The 21,014-nt window shown below is 45.8% G+C and overlaps 1 protein-coding gene across 9 annotated transcripts in view; it reads left to right on the forward strand.

Moving 5' to 3' along the window:
- Positions 1 to 21,014, forward strand: part of AGAP1 (ArfGAP with GTPase domain, ankyrin repeat and PH domain 1) — a 305,411-nt gene that overhangs the window by 263,567 nt on the left and 20,830 nt on the right. For all 9 annotated transcript variants that reach the window (XM_040068863.2, XM_040068857.2, XM_040068859.2 and 6 more), the window contains one exon: positions 3,264 to 3,486. In XM_040068863.2, the coding sequence (XP_039924797.1) occupies positions 3,264 to 3,486 (223 nt within the window). The remainder of the gene's footprint in view (positions 1 to 3,263; positions 3,487 to 21,014) is intronic.

Below are 21,014 nucleotides of genomic sequence, written 5' to 3' on the forward strand. Positions count from 1 at the left end.
GATGTTGCCATCCCTCAGCTCTATTCAAGAGCCATCAATCTTCCACTTCAGAAGTCTCATTCTTTCTGGAGTTCTTTGCCTTTTGAGCGCTCGATACAGCACTTTGTTTCACCGGGGAATTCTGCCTTGTTGGATGTTAATCCAGCAGCTGTGTGCTGCCAGCATCCCGGCCTTTTGGCAGCCTCCAGCTGAAGTTACTCAGTAATCTCCTTTTAACATTCCCATCCTAGAGCAAGAGAAGAGGCAAAGTGCTCTTCAGGAGCTGGAGTTTGTGCCTGAGGTCTGATTTCATGTTCCAAAAGGAAACTGGTGTTGCCTTTTCCCAAAGCAGAGGAGTCCTGGTGCTGACTTTGTCTGGAGAAGCCACCCAAGGTGATCCAATTGTTTAGGCAATCCCAGTGGAATGTCTGGATTTTGGCTCTGCCAGAGGATAAATATGAGTCACCTCTTTCAAGATATCTGGAGAACATGGAACATCAGGTCTTTGCTGTTGTAGGAGAAAATAGGGAGACTTTAAAAACATGGATTCTCGTCATGAGTTTTCCAGTCCAGGAGTCTGATCACTTACTCTGGTGTATTTTATATTTGAAAACCAAACACAGAGATAATAATTCGGGCAATCTTGTCCTACTCATCACAAAATTCAATTTTTCATGCAGAATGGAAAAAGAAAACCTCTCAAAGAATTGGAGAGCTTCAGACTTTTCTCTCTCTTCTGCTGAAACTCGAGATGCCTTCACCCCTACTTCTTCTTTCCCTGGCCCTTGTGCTCCTCCTTCCAGCAATTCCCTCTGCTCAGCCCAGGGATATCTCACAGCTGCTGACCTCAGGAAGGTTCAGCCTTTCATCAACCTCCTTGGATGCAGAGGGATGAAGGAGACAGTAGGGAGGGGTTATTCTCCTAAGAGAGTTTTCAGCTCCAAACAATGAAGCTGGTTGAGGTGTGAGTCAGAGTGGGGAAGAGGTTTTCAGGGAAGGAATGAGCCAAGTGTTTTTGAGAATATGGACAGCTGAAAGTTGTAATCTGGATAAATTACAGTGGTGCTGAGAAGCTCATTTTTTGTTTGACCACTCTAGGTGCACTGAGTGGGCTTTTTCTTCCTTTTACCATCAAGCCTTGATGTCCACACCTGCCACGTGCTTGTGAGCATCCTCCAATTCGGAATTATTCTTACCATCAGCAGGAAAAGGGAGCTGGATCTGTATCATCTTAAAAGGAAAAAAACCCAACCAAACCATGAATAGCTACAGCTTTCTAACCACTTGTGGTGTGAACTGGTGACAGCAATTTTCATTTCTTTAACGAGCTCAGCCTTTGCCTTTCCTCATTTGCCGCTTGCCCACTCAGCTGTGTTTTGTCAAACTGCTGAAACTGAAAATAACATCTTGGTAAAATTTCATGGAACTTCCTGGTTGTTATTTTGGGGGACCCCTTCAGTCATAGCAGTGCTGGCAACTGAGAGGCTCTTCCAACCCAAACCGTTCTGTGATGCTCTGAAGCAGGTGAATATTTAAAGAATTTTTTCAGTACGAGATGCAGTACATGTGCTTCAAGTAGAGAGGTGTTTGGGAGGGAGGTCAGGTCCTTAACACCGGTTCTGTCAGAATAATTGGAATTATGTAAGTTGGTATTCCATTCTCTTGCTTCATTCCCAGTTCATGCATCTTAGAGCTCATTGCCCTTTGGACTTTTGTGAGGATAACCCTGACCTTTGCAGGTCAGGGGTTTAATCCGGGTCACAGTTTGCAAATTTCAAGTTATTACTTGCTGTGTTCAAATTTACACCAACAAATCGCAATTTGCGGGTTTTCTTAGTGTGTTTCAGATACACCACTGGTTCTCCCACTGGCAAAACAACAATGGAGATACCTAAGGAATTATGGAATTAAAGGAACTTGTTGGAGTTGTTGTACCAAAAGCTTGAAAAGCATGGCAGGCGTTTTCTCTCACCTGATTTTTTTTCAGATCTGAAATGCTGTGGATCTATAATGTAGATATTAAATTATGTACAATTCAAGGCTTCGTATGGACAGTAACTTCATAAACAAACGATGTGTTTTTCTGTTCAAGTGGAATAAGAGGGGGGATTTTTCTTCTTGGTTGCATTTTTAGATTTCAATGGACTGGTTGAAACATGTCAATAAATGCCTTCATTGAAAATGTGGGACGTCACAATTTAAATTACCAGCTTTCTTTTCCTATTTTTTGTCCAAACACAACATGGCAAAGAACTAGAAAATGTTTTGTTTCCCTGTATTTTGGCTGCCAGAAATAGCTTTTCATTTGTGGGTTACACGAAGTTGAGACGAGTCTTTGGATTAATTTTTCAGAACAGAAGAAAACTCTGGAAATTCATTTTCTGTCAACCCCAAATTTTGTTTAGATAGGAATAAGAATTGCCTGCCCTCCTAATTAATCCCCATTTTCCTGCTTGGCATTTTGGGGAGTTTTTTGGGATGCAGAGAGTAAGGCACAAAGAAAAGATCTGACAGCAGGGGATTAGGGAAAAAAAAAAACAAAAACAACAAAATTCCTCTCATGTGTCTTCAGTTGCTTTTGTTAAGGTGAATGTTTGCTGAAGGGAGGACAGTCCATACAAATATGGATTTAAATTGCACGGGAGAGTGGCAAAAGAGTTCTGAACCATGGTGGGAAATGGAATTTCCCATCCTGTGTCAGGTTTGTCCCAGTCTCACCCTTTGTGTGGCTGTTTTGGGTGGATGGAATCCTTCTGGCTCGTGCCCTGGAGCTGGGGCTATTCCACATGGGACATTTCCATCTTGGTGTTTATCTCCTGATTTTGGAGATGGAAGAAGAGTCAGATGGAAGAGCCACACGTAGGTGCTGGTGTACATGGTCATTGAGGGAGTTGATGTAGTTAGCACGAGATAATTGTTTCTAAGTTCTGGGTTTTTTCTGCTTTTTCCCTTTCAGCTGACTAGGAGCAGCTCTGGGTTCCTGAGGAGGGGCTTTCTTCACTGCTTCACCATCCTTTACCCATCACCATGGTTCTATTTCCTTTGTTTCTCCTTTCCCCTCTAATTCATCGGGGTGATACATCTTTTGAGACACCACATTTTATTTTTCTTCACTCCTTGAGGTTTTCTCCGAAGGGTTGGCTCCTCCACTGACCCTGGAAGACCTCCCAGCTGTGATTTAGGGTGAAACCCCCCCCAGAGCCAAACCCTTCGCACACAAACACCAGCTGGAAAGTTCTTTTGGGCGTTTCCTTGTCCTAATTGAAGTGTCCCTTGTCCTGCAGACCCCGACTGGGCCAGCCTCAACCTGGGAGCCCTCATCTGCATCGAATGCTCAGGTATCCACCGCAACCTCGGCACGCACCTGTCGCGGGTGCGCTCCCTGGACCTGGACGATTGGCCCATCGAGCTCATCAAGGTGATGTCAGCCATTGGCAACGAGCTGGCCAACAGTGTGTGGGAGGAGAACAGCCAAGGCCACGTGAAGCCTTCCTCAGACTCCACCAGGTGGGTGTTTGCTCGCTCCGCCTGGCCCGGCGCGTGACGCTGCCGCCCTTAAACTCTCCCTCGTGGGAAAGTCATTGTTTATATCCTTGCTGCATGCCCAGGGGGAACGTCTGTCAGAGCAGGGTCTGGCAAAAGTTGAGTGACCTCGTTGCTTTCTCACTCTGATGAGGTTTTCCTCAGCAGCTCTGCAGTTTTCTGTTCGGTGGGAGATGGAAACCTCGCGCCTGCTTCTTCCGCCGACTAAATTATCCTGTCATATGCCCCTTTGTCTCGGTGGGCCACAAAATTCCTGCCTCTTGGACTATCAGTTTGTCATTAATAGTCTCTCTTCAGGGGTCCAGCCTCACTTGGGAATTTGTACCTGGCTGTCAGGTCTTTGGTTCTGCTCAGGGCTGTTCCAAGTCCTGCTCGCCATGGACTGATCACCTTTTTTGTGTGTGATTTAGGTGAAACCATGACTTGCTGGCGGGGGGGGTGTGTTTCCTTTCAGAACAGCGTTTTACCTGCCTCTCACAGCTCCACACAGTGAAAATCTGCCTGTGATGTGTGATCCTACCTAAAACTAGGGGGGTTTATGCTTAATTAATCTGATCAGTGTCAAAGACAGATGTTTTGAGAATACTTTTTGCAGTTCTGGGTCTGGTGGAAAGATCACTCTACCTGGGCCACCTCCTGCAGCAGAGGGCTGGGTTTGTGCTGTTGTGTGTAATAAAGTCAGCTGTTTCTTGTTGCATTATTTCGTTAGCCCTGAAAAATGAATTTGTGGTGCCACCTTTGGTTCATCTTCGAGAATGAAGCCACTACATTAATCAGGCTGCTTAGATGAATGGCTGTGCATTTAAAAGTGCTCAGGGAGCCCCAAAGAGAGGTCTTGTTCAGGCAAAAATGGGATGTCTGCTCTGTACCTGCGTGTTATTAAACACAACGATTTCATCAAGTAGATTGAAATGAACTTGCAGTCATTACTATCACTTTAATACAGAGATTTCATATCCTTGCACCTCACAAATATATGTTGCTCCTTGCTGCTGAGGTGAGATGGAGCAACAGTTCTAAACACCTGAAAGGAAAATGCTTGCACTCAATTGGAATTCTATTTTAAAAAATAAAAATCATGTTATTTCAGTAGTCATAATAAACATAATGAAAAATAAAATCCACGTGACTGTGATGAAAAGAGCACCATCCATTTCAATTAATAATTCATTTGGGATTGAATTTTACTTCAAGAAAATCAACCTTCTTCTCTTAGTATTTCATACTCTGGGCTTATTTTAATTCTCCCACTTTGTTTCTGTGCTTCTTCCTGGTTATATTCACCTGATTCTGGTTGTCACTGGTATCACTGCACTGCAGCATTTTTGGACAAAAAGATTCATTTTATAAATAGGATTTTCTAGCCCTGTGTCCAGGTTCACGCTTATGTGATAGAAGAGGTGCTAGAAAAAGTAGAATTAGGTTGATTTGGAAATTTTCCCACACAGCAATTGCAATCTTGCTTTGATGCTCCCATTCCTCTGCTGTTTGCAGCAGGGACTGAAATGCAATATTTCACGTAAATACCAGAAAGTTCGGATTTTTCCAAGTGTGTGCCTCCTTTTGTGCTTCCCTTTGGTCTTTGCCAGCATCACAATCCTTCTATCCAGGCCGTGGAGAGAAAACAAATTCATGTTTTTCAGGTAGAGGCTCTGCTTTCCATTTCCTCACTGCTCTTTGGAGTTGTGCATGAGGAATTCTGTTGGAAGCAGCTAAAATGGACCTGAAAGGAGGGTTAAACAAACCTTCCTTTTGTTGTTGTTGAAGGACTGAAGGGGGAAGAGGCGACTCCAAGACAGCTGGAGAGGGACTTTGCACAAGGGCATGGAATGACAGGACAAGGGGGAATGGCTTCCCACTGCCAGAGGGCAGGGCTGGATGGGATACTGGGGAGAAATCCTTCCCTGGGAGGGTGGGCAGGCCCTGGCACAGGCTGCCCAGAGAAGCTGTGGCTGCCCCTGGATCCCTGCAAGTGTCCAAGGCCAGGCTGAACAGGGCTTGGAACAGCCTGGGATAGTGGAAGGTGTCCCTGCACATGGCAGGGGGTGGAACAAGATGGTCCTGAAGGTCCCTTCCAACCCAAACCATTCTGGGAATCTGATTCTGTGATGGGCCCTCAATAGACACTTTTAGAGGGCATCGGGTGGGTTTCACCTTTCCATGTTCTGCCTTTCTATTGGAGATGAAGCCATCGTTGGAGACCCACAAATTTCTAGGGACACACACAAAAGAAGTAGTGAGCTGCTCCACAAAAACTGAATAGTTGGGCTGGGAGGCTCAAGGGGTGTCACAAGCTGGACTAAAAGGAACCTGAAGGTCTTGGTGTGGCTATCAAAGCAGTCCCTTCAGCCTGGGAGAGGTTGGCACTAATCACTGCATGCTTGCAGTGGCATCCTGTGTCTTTCTGTGGAGTAGAGGAAAGGGTGGAGGCATCCATGGGTGGTTTTTATAAGAGGAATTGCCAAATGGCTACTCTAGGTCACGGCATAATGAAGGAATCTTACCCAGAAAAACATCACCAGTGTTTCTGAAAACAGAACTATGGCAGGCTGTGAGTGCAGCTTCCCTTTAGCAATTTTGCATACTCCAAAATAAGATATGCTCAAATTCAAGATCTTATCATGGCCTGCACCTTCCTCTTGAGGGACAACTCCTGTCTCTATGCCCAGGGACAGCACCCAAGGAAATGGCTGGAGCTGTGCCGGGGCACAAGATCAAGGAAAGTTTCTTCCCCAGAGGGTGCTGGGCACTGCCCAGGCTCCCCAGGGAAGGGGCACATTCCCAACCCTGCCAGAGCTCCAGGAGCCTTTGGACAGCGCTGCCAGGGATGCTCAGGGTGGGATTGTTGGGGTGCCTGTGCAGGGCCAGGAGCTGGATTCCATGATCCTTGTGGGTCCCTTCCAGCTCAGGATATTCTGTGATTAAACCACATGAAATACTGCTGTCCTTGTCTAGCCCACTCAAATGCACTTCAGATTCTTCATCCAAGCAAAACATGGGAAAAGATAAAGCTGGACACTTACTTTGAAAGCCAGGAAGGTTCTGAGATTGGAGGGTATGTAAAATTCAAAGCCTGGCATTATCCCTCCTGCATTGATCAGGGATATATTGCCCAGGTATGTCCTCGAATATCAATATATTCCAGGTCACATCCATTTGGACAGTCAAGCAGCCTGCCCTTAGTGGAAGGTGTCCCATGGCTGGGGTTGGAATGAGAGGGGCTTTAAGGCCCACTGAAACCCAAACCATCCTGGAATTCTTCAGGCAGATCTCCAGGTTGTTTGGTGCTCCTGGATCAAAAGCAACACCCAGTATGGCCTCTGGCACCGAACTGGAAGGTTTTGGGAGCACAGGTGTGGTGGGATCCCCAAGGAAGTGGCGCAGGGTGAAGCAGTGCTGAGGGCTGAGGGAATTCGGGGAGGAAGGAGGAATAAACACGAGCTCCGGTGAGCACCAAAAGTTGGGGAAGTGGCAGAAAACCCAAGCGCAAACGCTTGAGTGTGAAAGGGAACAGGGACCAGCTGGCCCCTGAGCTGTGGTGTCTGTGGGTCCCTGATTAGGTCAGCTCCGAGAGCTGGTAATTGGTTCCAGCAATTACCAGCAGCCCCGAGAACGCTGCTCAAACTTCGGGAGGCCTGTGACAAATTGAAGCTGACTGCTGGTGAAGGAGTATCGACTTCCCATTCCTAAACAGGGGGATCATTAGTCAAGAAAAGCATCTTTTAATTACTCGCAGCAAGAAAAAAAAAGAAAAAGAGTGAAAAAAGGAAAAAGATCTTTCAGTATGGATCCTGCAACAACCGCCAGGTTTTTTTTCCAAGTGTATTCAATACTAAATTTATTGTCTTGGAGGGGAGGGGACGAGCCGGGGGAGCTCGCCTGCGGTCCCTCCTCGGGTAATGCGGGTTTAATTTGGAGTGAGAAGTTAAATTAGAGTAAATCAATGTTGCGACAATTAACTGGGGCTGGGGATGGGATCAGGATTTTCCCTCTAATTGCTATTGATACTGTTTAAGCACGCTTTCACAACGCTGCTGTGGAGTGGTGCAGCACTGGAGGAGCCCTGTGGGGCTGAGCAGCTCCGTGGAGGAATGTTGGAGATATGGGGAAGCCAGCTTGGGAATTCCATTCCTTTTGCACTGGTGTGTCCATCTCCTACCAGATATTTAGCTTGTTTTGCTTTCTCCTCATGCTCACGAGGCTTCTGGTTTGCAGACTCATTTGCCACCGTTGACTTCCCCAGGTGGTGTTGGCCTTCTCCAAATGAGACAGGGTGCCCCCATCCCTCTGCCCACTCCAGGAGATGGTTTTCTGCTCCCTCAGCCTCCTGCCCTGAGCTGCCAAGGAGTCCATCTCTGTCTCCCTGGGAGTGTTGGGATGGATGTGCCACCTCCACTGGCTGGAAGTTGCTGGGCAAGCCGAGGGAAGACAAGGCCATATCCAGGCACCATCCCAGCCACGCTTCCTGTTCTGCTACTCCAGCAATGCCAAATATCATCTGCATACACACAGATAGTGCTCCACCATTCCACCTTTTTGAGAATACTCACAAACAGGTGGAATGTCCAACTCCATTAAAACTGCTTTTGAATTGAGGGATGAGTGGATTGCAGAAGTTCAGGCGTAGTTTTAAGCTCTTCAGCTGGGGCTTGGGGCATGAGCAGCAGTTGTGCTCGGGTCTGTTTGCTCAGCAGTCTCTCTGTTTATTCTGGGTACCAAAGGTTACAGGAAAATCCAACACTGGCTGAGCAGCCGCGAGCTGGGAGCTGGCAGTGTCAGGAATTGACTCTCACCTTACAAGGGAAGATCCAGTTTGATCCTTGCTCACTAATGAACTCAGCTTAATGGTGTCAGGGACAACATTATGCAGCTGCACTGTATTGAGCTGAGTTTTACAATCCTGCACCAAAGCCTGGCTTGTGCTGCTCCGAGGAGAGCGGCCGTGACGCCAGGCAGGTCACTGGGGAGTGACCTGGATGAAAAATATTACACCATGCCTTCCACGAAAATATGAATCCTTTTCCTTGTAAAAATAATTAATCCTTCATCATCGATAAAGGGCGAGCCCGGGGAAGCGGAGGACTTCAGGTCCTGCTGTCACATCCGAGATCTTGCAGGGCTGCTGTGTTCCATCTCTCCCTCACCCTTTGCTCCCTTTGGCCATCAGTTTGTGATGCTGCTCATCCCAGATTCCTGGCAGAAGGAAGGAATGGGGCCTGGGGAAGCAGGGGCACCTCTGTATCCGCGATTTCCAGCTCCGGCTCGGTGGCGGATCTTGGCCTGATGAGGTCAGTGTTTTGTGCCTTTTCAGTGCTCCTCCACGCCTGACACCTTTCCATTTCCAGGGCTGGGGGAAGGGGGGTTTTAAAAATAAATCTAAAAAAAGAAAAAAAAAAAGAAGATTAAAAAAAAAAAAAAAGGTTTTATTGTGAAGGGCTGACCAGAACCCATCTGCAGTTGGGTGGCATCTGCTCCCCACATGTCACTTCCCTCATTAACAAGCAATTGAATTAATTAAATGCTACTCAGAACACGCATAACAAGCTACCGGCAGTGTCCAAATTAGCACTGATAATCAAGGATGATTTCCTTTATTATCCTGCTAAGTGGTGTGCAGGCTCTGATCTCCCTGTCTGCCCTCATCTATTTACATACCCCCAGCTTCTGCCTTTAGAAGCTGAGGTTATCTTACCTAGTTAATTTGCCACGATCACCAAGCATGGCGGATTGATATTCCTGCCTCTGCTGAAGCAAACCCCCTCCTTTCTCCCCCTTTTCCTTCCTCCCCAAGCCTGGTCCTTTGTATCTCAAGCTCACTGATAAATTAAAAGCCACCCCTGTGGTCTCTCAAGTGAGTAATAGAGGCAGAAATTTCATTTTGCAACTGGCTGATTTAATGATCCAAAGGGTAATTAATGGCCTGATTATCTTAATGTTAAATATGTCCGGCAGCAATTACTGTGACCTCCCGCTTGTCAAGGTCCAGGCTATGCTCTTCTTTCAATTAAGTTCTCTGGGGCTTAATGGTATGAATAAACTCCTCTGATTCTATCATTCCGGACTCTGAGATTTAAGCGAGCTGGGGGCTCGTTTGGAGTTTTAATCAGCCCATCTTCTACTTGAGCGATCAGAGTTAACAATTATAACAAGGACAGTTTAACTTTCTTTCTTTCTTTGTCCCCCCCTCCCCTTTCCACTTCTTTATATATATTTTTTTTATTATTCTTTTTTTTCCTGAAGCGCTCGGAGGGGATTTTGTTGGCGGCTTTGCCGGGCCAGTCTCTCCCGATATAAATTATCATGTGAATGCCGCGGTTTTTCCATTTGACAGGCTTAATTAATTGGCAGGAGCGCCCGAAAATGACAGTGCCACTAATTGCAACTCGGAGCCCATCTCTGTCACGGCGGCGCGCTTGTCAGCGGGCATGCCCCGCTCCTCGCCGCGGCCGGACTCTGTTGACGTTTCCCATTCCGGTTTTCACATCTCGTCGGGGAACGTGATGGGATGTGATAGCCCAAGATGTGCCTTTGGCTCTTCCAGGCAGGCAGTTCATGTGCAAGAATGACATTTGCTGCCAATAAAGTTTAGACAGCTGGGCTGCTGCCGGCCCAGCAGCTGCTCGGGGACCGCGGGTTTGACTTAAGGTTTGGCTTAAGGTTTCCGGCTTGGACTTTGGGAAGGGATCAATAAGAATTCGCTCCTGCTCTTCCTGGTGGCTGAACTCCACTGAGCAGCACGACTCCCAGCGAGCTGGAGTTCTATTAGCTCTGTTTTGGACAGCAGATATTTCATGGAGATAATGAGGAAAATGGATAAATTATTAGTTACGGCGGCATCGCGTTCTCAAACGCAGACATAAATAAAGAGACTGATTCACTGCTGCCAGTAAACTCCAGGCTGCAGCTGGAGGAGTGAACCCTTCGTGTGCTTCCACGTTGGGTTGGTTTGCAATTAAATATAAACAAAAAAATAAAATTGTCACTCGCCCGTAGCTTCCAGGAAATGCATCTGACAGGAAGAGCTGAGTGAGGCGGGTGGAACGTCAGCTTGGCTGGCTGCTGGTCAGACTTCAGCCTTTTGGAGACCTTGGAAGCTCAAATGCCATACTCCAAAGATGAAAGGTGGTAGCAGTAGCAGTAATATTCTGTTTTATTGTCCTTGCAGCTGCTTGGCAGCCCTTGTCACCCAGGAGCTGATCCGGTAAAACACGGGTGCCTGTACGGCAGCCTGGGAGATGCCTGGATGATTAAAAATCAAAACAAAACAACCACAACACCCTCGACCCCGCTTGTCCAAGTTAATGAGTGCTTTAGATGAAATGCTCCCCGGCTCAGCTGCACCTTTCTTGTGTGCAAAGCTGCCTCTGGTGAAAGCTCAGACTCTTGGTAAACGGGAGCCTGCTTTGCAATAATTATTACAACTGTTATTTTCCTCGGTGGTGGCGAAAGAGAAACGTGCAGAGGAAGTGTTTTTGTCTTCTTCTGCAGATTATGAAAGCATTTATGAAAAGGCCACAATGCTGTTCTTCTTTCCAATCTAAATAGCATTAGTACCATTTCATTGAATACCTGGAAGTGTCTAAGACCAGGCTGGATAGGGCTTGGTGCAGCCTGGGGTAGTGGAAGGTGTCCTTTGAAGGCACAGTCAGCTCCAGGTACCTTTATTCTGGTGAGATCCTTGGCAAATTTGGGTTCTCCTCTGTGGGTTTGGCTGCCACGCTGAAAAGTACCAAGTTAAGCTGAAATTCCCTAGAAAGAGAAGCTGATGGGCTGCTATACTTGGAGAAATCTAGGATTTTAGTTCAGGACTCAAACAAGGAGGATTTTTTGGGGAAAGGAGTGTTCATAAGTTGATAATCAGCAATAGAAAAAGGGATGTTGTTTGTTTGTTTGCTGGAATAAGAACCCATCTGGTGGGTGGGTGAATGCCTGTCCTGAAGGTCTCAAAACTGTGTAGGATCTTGGCTTCAAACTTAACTTTTGGTTTAGATACGGACTGATTATTTCTCTTTTTGTATTAGTTCCCTCCCAAACACCTACCAGAGCTAGAGAGATTTGAAGGCCAATGTGTTTTCAGTGGACTTCACATCTGCTTTGCCAAAAGCCCCTTGAAAAGGTCAACTCAGAGCTCACTAACAGAGACAAAACCATCACTGTGTTTATCAGGGACACTGTGGAGCTCCAACAGAGGAATTGAAGGGACAGTTAGAACAAAACTTTAATTTCAGATGGGAAAAAATGGATGGTGAATTTATAACTTGATGGGAAACATGGCTTACATCAGGCTGATGGCCAAAGGCCAGGATCACTGAAAAAGAGTCAGATGGAAACCACAGTGGGTTAGTTTTTCCTCAGAAAATTCCTTGGTATCATTAACACTGGAGTTAAATTGCACGCCACATGTGTGGATGCACGTGTCTGCTGCTCCACAGCACCTGAGGAACACATACAGAGAGTTTCATCCTAAATATGCTAAAAGCAACTGGAAAATGAAGTTTGCTGCCTAAAGCATTGGGCAGCCTTACCAAGGTGCTCTTTCACCAGTTACTCATCAGTTGTTTCCAAAAGGAAAAGTACTGGACACTTGTTTGTTCTCGAAATTCAGATGTTTGCAAGGCTGAAACTTGTAATAATAATAATAATGCCAAAATAAAGCCATTGAGTTAAAAAATGCCCAATGCCAAGCATCAGCTGTTATAAGGTGCCCAGGTCAGGTCCAGATGCTCATCTGTGAGTATTTTGGGAAGTCCTGTGAGTCAAGCACTTGGGGGAACACCCAGAAGATTGAAAAATACCTGTCCTGTTAGAAAGAAATCTTACGCAAAATATTTTCTCTTTATTTGCAGCTTTTCTGTGTAGTTGACGTTGACCGGGTTCCTTTCACTCCTCCTGCCCTGAGGTCACATCTGCCTCTCTGCACAGCAGGTCTCCCCCAGGCAGTTTAACCACACAATATTCAAATATTGTTTATTCCTGGTTGGTGCTAGGGGAGCTTTGCTGTATAAATTCCTTTTGCCGTTTCTGCGTGTTCTGCTGTTGAAGAAGTACATAAACTGATGGTGGTTAAGGCTGAACAGAGGGTGGGAGGTGGTCCCCAGGATTATCTTTTCCCTGTGTGGGATGTCACAGGAAGGTTGTGCCCACAGACCAGAGGCTCTTGGCGGTTGTCACCAGTGATGGTGGTTGTGTTCCTCCCGTGTTTTTGGCCCATTTCAGCCTTTTGGATGGGTCTGTTTCAGCTCCTGGGACAGCGGAGCGTGGCTGAAGGCAGTGGTGGGGATGCTTTGAAGGCAGGCAGTGCCTCCCCATGCTCCTGGTGGCTTTGCTGGCCGGTGACACGAGGCACAGAAGCAGCAGCATCCCTCGCTTTGGTCCTGGCTACAGAACCCGCAGGGCTCCCTAACAGTAACTGTGACCAACTTTCTTTTGTGCCTTTTTCCCTTTTTTCCCCCTTTGTTTAAGACTGAGCTTTGTTTCTGGCTCTGCAGGAAGCTGGTAGCCTATGGCAAGGGACTGGGGAGATAAGACTTCAGTAAGACAACTAAATGAAAAGGGCAGCAGTGAAAAGATGGTGCCGGCTTTTGACTGGACTGAAACTTGATGTACACAGCAGCCCAAATGCAGGTTCCCCACAGCTCTCAAATATTCTCTGTTCTTCTGGGATAATGCTCTTCCAGCTGGATTTTTCCACGTGTGGGTGCTGGAGTGGGGGACAGCAGCGAAGCCCCGGCAGAAATGAGTGACCAGAAGAAATCACAGCAGCTCTCAAGTAATTAAACAGCAGGTGGAAATGTGCTGAGGGGAGCACAGGTGAGGGGTGGGAGGCAGGAATTAGAGGGAGATGAAATCCCTCCCTGTGCCTGTTATCCAGATTGTGCAGACAGAGCAAAGTCCTGTGCTGAGGCATTTCTTGTGTGAGAATTTGGGGAGCGAGAAGAAGCCGTGTCTTGGTAATTGGGGAGCCTCAAAAGGTGTGCATGGGCCGAGCTTCAAAAAGCCTTCATGTTGAACGGATGATTGTGTCATGGCCTAGAAATCTTCCTGCTAACTTCGCTTTTCCTTCAGAAGATTTACATTTCCCTGGTTTCATCCGGGTCAGAATTTCCAAAGGGGTGTTTTTACTGTATTTTCTCTTGTCTGTACAGCACCAGCCAGGCTTGGGAAGCTGAGGTGCACACACAATTAAATCACAACCCTAGGAATGCTTCTAAGACTCCTCTGCAAGTGGAAAGAACAGGATCGTGTCACTGTGTGCTAAAACTGAAGGATGCCTTATGAAAAGATGATATTCAGAAGTTGACTTTTTTTACTTTCTCATCTGAAGAAGCCCAAATTTGCAGCTCCAGTCCTTTGCTAGTGACACGTGTGTGCTCCTGTCTGAGCCTTTACAGACCAGATGTGCTTTGGCCACTTGTCCTCCCACAGCTCAGACCAGTCCTAAATACATTCCTGAGTTTCCTTGAGTTCACCTGTTGTGTTCAGGCAAAAAGGGGGAAAATAAAACAAACAGCTACAGGAAATAATCAGGATTACTTGTTTGGACTTCCAGCCAAGGAGAGAAGTTAAAATATTATTATATAAAACAACATTATTATTTAAAATAGTGTTTAAAATAAATGTTAGTATTTGAATACTACTGCAATTGCAATTTTGAGTGTTGGAACTCCAGTTTGGGTCAGCGTAGGCACTTCCAGCTCTGGTTTCAGCTGTGGACACCATCACACAAAATTTATTTAGAGGCTGGAGAACCTCATCAGCCAAAGGAAATGTAGAGTTTTCTTTGTTAAAAATCAGTCACCAACATTTTGAATGTTTTTTTTAAGGACACAATCTGTTTTACAAGACATCATGGGGTGTTTGGAGGTGTGAAGGAGCTAAAAGGGTTTTGGGATGTGCAGGATGTGTGATGGGAATGCTCCGAGTGAAATGAGAGATGAGAATGGCTCTCCTGACAAAGTTTTGGGATTCCTGAAATTAATACACATCCAAAGCTGATTTTTAGCTGGTGTTTGTTGCCACATTTGCATTTTTATGGAGTCACACAGCTCCTTTGATACCAATGTGTGTGTTAAGATGTGGAATAAGAGGCAGAGCAGAGCACGGGATGCCTCAGAAGTAGAAGGAAAATAACCTGCAGCATGAGATGTGGTGTTTTGTGAGAGGAAAGTGCATTGGGCACTCTGAGGGGGTGGGATTTGGTTTGCATTTTTTACAGCCAGACCATCTTGCTGCCATAATGGGACATGCAGGATCCAACCCAGCTTAAAGGGAAGGCTCTCAGGGCACCCCAAAAAGTTGTGTTGTCAGCTAGGAGTAACATGGTAGCATAAAAAATGAGCTGGCTTTATGATTCCCCAGATTTTCAGAAAGAAGTGGCAAAGCAGAGCAGGGCTTGGGTGTTCACAGTTAAATATTGTACTATTGTTTTTTGTGGAATTGTAATTTTTTTTGTATCAGGGGTACTCCTGGTGTGATGGCCAAGTAGGGGCCAGTATCCACAGGAGTCTTTTGGTCTGGAGCAGGAGAAGGCACAGATTTGGTTGATGGGATGATTCAGGTCCACACAAAGTGGATTTCCTTTGGAGAAACATACTTATCAAGTAAATATAATACGGTCAAGTATGTATTTTATTGAGCACATTTATCAAGAATTTATCAAGCCTATATATAATATCCGTGATAAATTCAAGATAATGTATAAAAATAAATATGAAAGGCAAAAAATATGAAATACTATTTTATATGTGTATATAGTGCACTTTACTATGCACACAGAAAAATTGGTTTCACCGCTGCAAAAAAAAAGAAAATTAAGTATTTTCTGGATCATGCAGTTTTTTGTGGAAGAGTACATTGGACAGCAGTTTGAGAAGCATGGAAATAAATCTTGGCTCATTTGAAGATTTGAGGGCTTGCATTTCACGCCACAGTTAAAAAAATCTGAGCTTTCTTTAAGCCAGAACTCACCAGCAGTGGAGGAGGGGAAAGGCTCACAGTAATCCAGCATGATTCAGGGTTGAGGTGGGTCCATATCATGACCATAACTTGCCAAAATAGATCATTTTGGAGAAGGATGGTAAGAAGTGTTTCAAGTCTTCAGTGAGTATCAGGAGATGCTTAAGGGGGTTAATGAAATGATAATGATTTAAAGAGGAGTGAAGGGTTTTACAAGCCTTTGGAGGTGATCTCCTTGGAAAAATGGGTTCTTGTGGTTCAAAAAGTGCTCCTAAGAGCAGGAGTAGGGCATGGAGGATGTAGGAACAGGGAGGAGGTGTTTGCACTGGGTGTTTCTTCAGCTGTGCAGTCTTTTCCCGAGGAAAGCAGTGATTCCCACCACCAGGAAACACGGGGTGTGGAGCAAGGCAAGGGATGGAATGATCTCGGTGGCCTTTGCTTTCTAGATTCACCAAAAGCTCTGGTAAGGAATCTCACAGCATTCAGATTTTAAAATATTTCTTCCTGTTTCACACTGTGTCCTCTTATCACTGCAGAAAACTGCAGGAATCAGCTGAGATCAAGATCTAATTCCAGTGCTCTTTCCTCCCTGTGCCCTGCTCCCCTCCTGCATCCGCTGGATGTCCATTTCTGTAAGTTTTCCCTTCAGAACAAACCTATCATTTTTCACCACAGGATATTTACAGCTTCAGTCAGTGCCAAATTCAATTGGCTTCTGATCTCATCGCTGGAAGTTATAGATGCAGATATTATTTGCACTGTGGTTAATTATGGAGCAATCAAACTTTGGCTTTTCCACTGTAATTTCCTCTGCCAGCTAATTTAATTAATCACCCCCAGCTCAGCTCTTCCAGCTGCGACCGGCAGGGTCATTAATTAGACATGTGGTGGTAGCTCATAGACCAGTTCCTGTTAAGGGGCTGCTGCCCACTTGATCTCTGAGGGAGCTGTAGCTTTTTTTCCGAGCATCCAGGCAGGATTGGAGGTAGCTGCCAGGTTGTTGTATCCCTCGGAAGCCGTTCCCCAAGGACAGACCATAAGCAAACACCAGGATTGCTGGGACTGCTGGCACTCAGCTCACAGGGACTGGGCTCAGATGCCCACCAAGATGCAATTTAGGGTCTCACCCGGCAGTTCTCAGTGCTCATCCATTCTGGTCTCATCCAGGAGCTAAAAAACAAATGCTCAGGAATTTAGTAGAGCTTCTGACTGTTGGTGGGAGCTGCCTGTTGTTTGTCAGATGGAAAATACTTTAATTGCCAGATCCCATCAGCAATAGCAATTTTTTTTTTTTCACTGTAAAAGCTGTGCAAAATACCCAGCCAAGTCTGTCACATTGTTTAGATCTCAGAGTAATCACTAATTCCTTTTCGTTCAGGGTGGAAGAATATTTTACAGTAAACAGAATGGGTTGATACAGCTCAGGGGCATCATTCTAGGCATTATCAGCAGAGGGCAAGTGATTTGGGATATGTGCTGGCCCTAGAAAGTCCAAGCATTTTGCAGGGAAGGCAGCAGGTCCTTGGTCTTTGCTCTTGCATGTTCTGTTTGGCTAGCTGGGAATACACACCCTGCCTTCGAGTTGTGCTTGGTGTCTGAAATATCCGTGGAATCATAGAATGGATAAAGCTGGGAAAGCCCTCCAAGATCGTCGAGTGCAAGCCTTGGCCTAGTACTGCCAGGCCCCTAAATACCACATCAAAGAATCCTCCAAATCCATCATGTTCTCAGATGAGAACTCTCTCTTAAACTGAGAGTTTTAAGCATCCTTTGTTTTACTGCCAGGATCTTCTTTATCCTCCTTGGAGTGCCACCAAAGCCACCGGTGTTCCCATGCTGACTCTCAGAACTGGAAAAGCTGAAAATCTTCGGGTTCCCTGTAGCTCCTGGGCATCTTTTCCAAACACACACAGACAGCCAGGCTAGTTTTACTGCACTTTGATTTCAAACCTGTTGCAAAGCTGTCGTGTCTAATCAGTGCCTGCGTCTGCCGGCGGTGGATTGCTGATGGATTGGTTGGAGTCTCCCCCACTTCTTTTCAAAATAGACAAACTCAGCTCAAGACAACTGTTTTAATCATCCTGGCTCACAAAGCCTCCTTTCAGCCTCTTCTGTCCAAAACATCCATCAACCCTGCCCAGAAATAGTAAACTGCAAATAAAAAAAATCGTTTCTCTTCACCGCTTAACTGCAAGTGCCTTTTTTAATAGCAAACCAGCACTGTGGGCTCAAGTGAGCTCCCTTCTCTGAAGGAGAAGGTGCTTCTGATGCAACCCTCCCTTCAAATGCATCACGCTCTTCACTGGTGGCTTTTTTCCTCCCTCGTATCTCTCAGAAGGTTCCCTCAGTCTGAACTGTTTTGGGGAAGATGCTTTTAATACAAAGTCCCTTCGCGCTCGGGGAGAGCTTTAGGGATTCTCACAGAGACACGGCTCAGCAACTGTTTCATAGTGAAGGGGTCACGTCTGCCTCTGCCAGCACAGGGAGATTGTTGACATGTTATTGCCGTGGAAGCCCTGAGCAAGAGAGATTTGTAATTGAGGAGAGAGCAGTTCATCCCTTCAGAGGAGCTCTCTACACCTTGCTGTGGAGCAAAAGGCACTGCTTGCACCGTGGTAGGGATGCTCCTTTGGGAATTCCTCTCAGTCTCACAGGTGGAAAAGCTGCTGCTGGAAGGGAGTGAGGCCCAGGGAATGTGTGCATGTAGAGAGAAAATCGTAGAATCATTTAGGTTGGGAAAGACCTCCAAGATCATCAAGTCCAACCTTATATATTTTGTATGTATTATAGCTTTATGGGATAGATTGGATGATGGATGGATGGATGGATCATCATGTTATCTAAAGAGGGTACTGCTAAATAATTTGCCACCCAAAAGTAGAACGACTGCCGGCATAAGCTAGAAGGTAATCCACCATCAGGATCTGACTCTGCAACAACCCCATTCCTTGTTGAAGAAAGCCAGCATCCAAAATTCCCAAAATAACCCATCAGTGTTCTGTCGGCAAGCTGGAGAATTAGTTTGGTTTTTTGCTCTGCAAAAAAATTGGAATTGCACTTGGTCTTGATCAGCAGACTGTAATCACCTGGTGCTACTTCACCTACTCGTGTCACTTGGTTTTGTTTTATTTGAGCAATAAATACCTTAAATCTCCTCAGAGTTATTGCATGTCTTCTGTGGGGACTCATCACAGTCCTGCCAGGCATTCATCAAGGCTCCCAATGAGCCACCACATGAAGTATTCCTCTGTTCCTTATCAATCAGTTTGCTTATAACTTTACTTTCTCCTCCTGAAGTAATCAAAATTTGATATTCTGCAGATTGCAGAAAATTGTCACTGCTGTATTCTGTGCTAATCCATCACAGGAAACAGTCATAATTGGGGCATCAGAAGAGCATTAAATGTTTAAATAAGCAGGAGAGCCCATTTACCGCTCCAGATGACAGGGCAGAAAAATGTTTGGATCACAGGTACATTGGGAATTGCAGCACAGACCTTACAGAGCAACGGGGCATCCACACTCTGCAGTAGGCACCAGGTTTGCTCTGTTCTTCACAATGCTCAAACTTAAAGGAAATGCTGAAGCCCAGAGAGTTAAATGAATTTTTTCAGTTTAAGCTCTGTTGTGAAACTCATTCAGCTCTTTGTGAACGATATTCCACATGATTAAATTATCCATCACTTTCTTGTTAGCCTTGTTTTTCTCTGTACCAACAAGTAATTTCTGCTAATGATGAGAGAGAGGGAAAAGTGTCATTTTTGGGTTGTAGACTTGAGCAAAACATGGCACCTTTGCCATCTTCAGGTCTTGAAATAACTGCTCTGATGGTGAGTGGGATGGGCAGGCCCTGTGTGATGAGGCTGGATGTGCGTGTGAGATGTTCCACAAGGCTCTGAGCAGCCTGGGGTAGTGGAAGGTGTCCCTGCCCATGGCAGAGGGGCTGGAATGAGGTGGTCTTGAAGGTCCCTTCCAACCCAAACCGTTCTGTTACTCAAAATGCAGAGGATGGCTGCTCTTGTTTCTTTATTCCAGTAGACTGGGGAGAAAATTCTCCACAGAGAGGGTGGGATGTGCCTTTGTTCTATAGCAAGGAGCCGATCCCTAAGTCTCCTGGATGGAGCAGTGATGGTTTTCTGGCAAGCTTCACGATCCTCTCGTGGTTTGACATAAGTATCAGCAGAGCAGATGTGAGTCAGGCTGGATCATGGTTTGTGTACTCACAGCCCCCAGTTTTGTCCCCTCCTTTTTGGGTCGAGTGGTGTTTTAAACTAATTTCCATTTCTGGTAGTAGTTCTGTCTGTCCCGTTTCTCTTTGCATGGCGCCATAAAGCAATGCCTTGGTTTTCCAAGGGAATAAATGCCACATGTAATCCATGGAGCTGGGCAGCGCCAGGATGTTGTGCCCCAACCCGGGGCACATCTTCCCTTCCCAGTAACAGAAGGCCCCTTGACATTAGAGTGTAAACCTTCCTTTTAAAGGGTGGCTGGCCTGGGGAAATCACTGAGACTTGGGACAGTTGTTCCGAGCCAGTGCAAGGAGCAGATCAAGCTGTCCGTGCCAATATCCCAGAGGAAGGTGCCCCAGGAGCCACAGAAGGTGCTGATTGTGGCTGTCAGTTTTTCTGCTGTTCCAGCTCTCCTGCTACAAACACAGCCCAGCCACCCTCATCTTGAAAGGATCCTTAAGCCTTCCTTACCTCCCCTTCCACCGCTTCAAAAACACAGCGGCTGACAGTCCAAATGTTTGAAATAATTGGATTCTGCATTCTAATTCATCTGTAAAGTATTCGTTGATTAAATTAGCCTAATAGATATTATTTCTTACATGACTGCATAATTTCATCCTGATTGGATCACCATGGCACTAACGAGTCCCCCCATTTACTATTGACTCGAGAATCACAGAAGGCTGGAGATAACTGTCATCTTGTTTCCATTTTTTCTCCCTTTCCCAGGCTAAAAGTTAAATGGATTTATACTAAAAAGGCACACAGCCAATGCTCAGGTGAATCTGTATTTTAGTCTTCGAGACCAGTGTTAGAATAGGAAAAAATCTTGGTTTATATAATCTTGAGTCCTCTTTTATTTACTCAGTGGGTTGTTTCTGAAGCAGAAAGATTAACTGACCATTTAAATTCCTCTGGCGGGGGGAGTGGAAGTGGAGATATTTTTAAATAAAATGCATTTTATTATCTCATCAAAACCGATAGACTCATTGCAAATGAACCTCATAAGGACTGCACACACTTGGGGAAATGGAAATTCTCCTCTCAAGATAATGTTCCAACCAAAGTGGTTTTAGCCTCTATTAGTAAGATTTTTTTTCTTCAAGCTACAATTTGAGTTGTGACCAAGGAAGAGGAAGAGGAAAACAAAATTGCCTTTAGTTCCACGCTAAATGAGAGCAGATCCTGCTTTTTAAGGAAGAGGGAGCTATCTCGGAGTCCGGCTCCTCTGCCCTGGGGATGACTGGCTCCGTGCCTTGGGGTTTTGTGGGGAAGGGGTTAACATTGGGATTGGCTTCTCCCCCTGCC

Source organism: Hirundo rustica, chromosome 7 (assembly GCF_015227805.2).
Source record: "Hirundo rustica isolate bHirRus1 chromosome 7, bHirRus1.pri.v3, whole genome shotgun sequence".
NCBI lineage: Eukaryota > Metazoa > Chordata > Aves > Passeriformes > Hirundinidae > Hirundo > Hirundo rustica.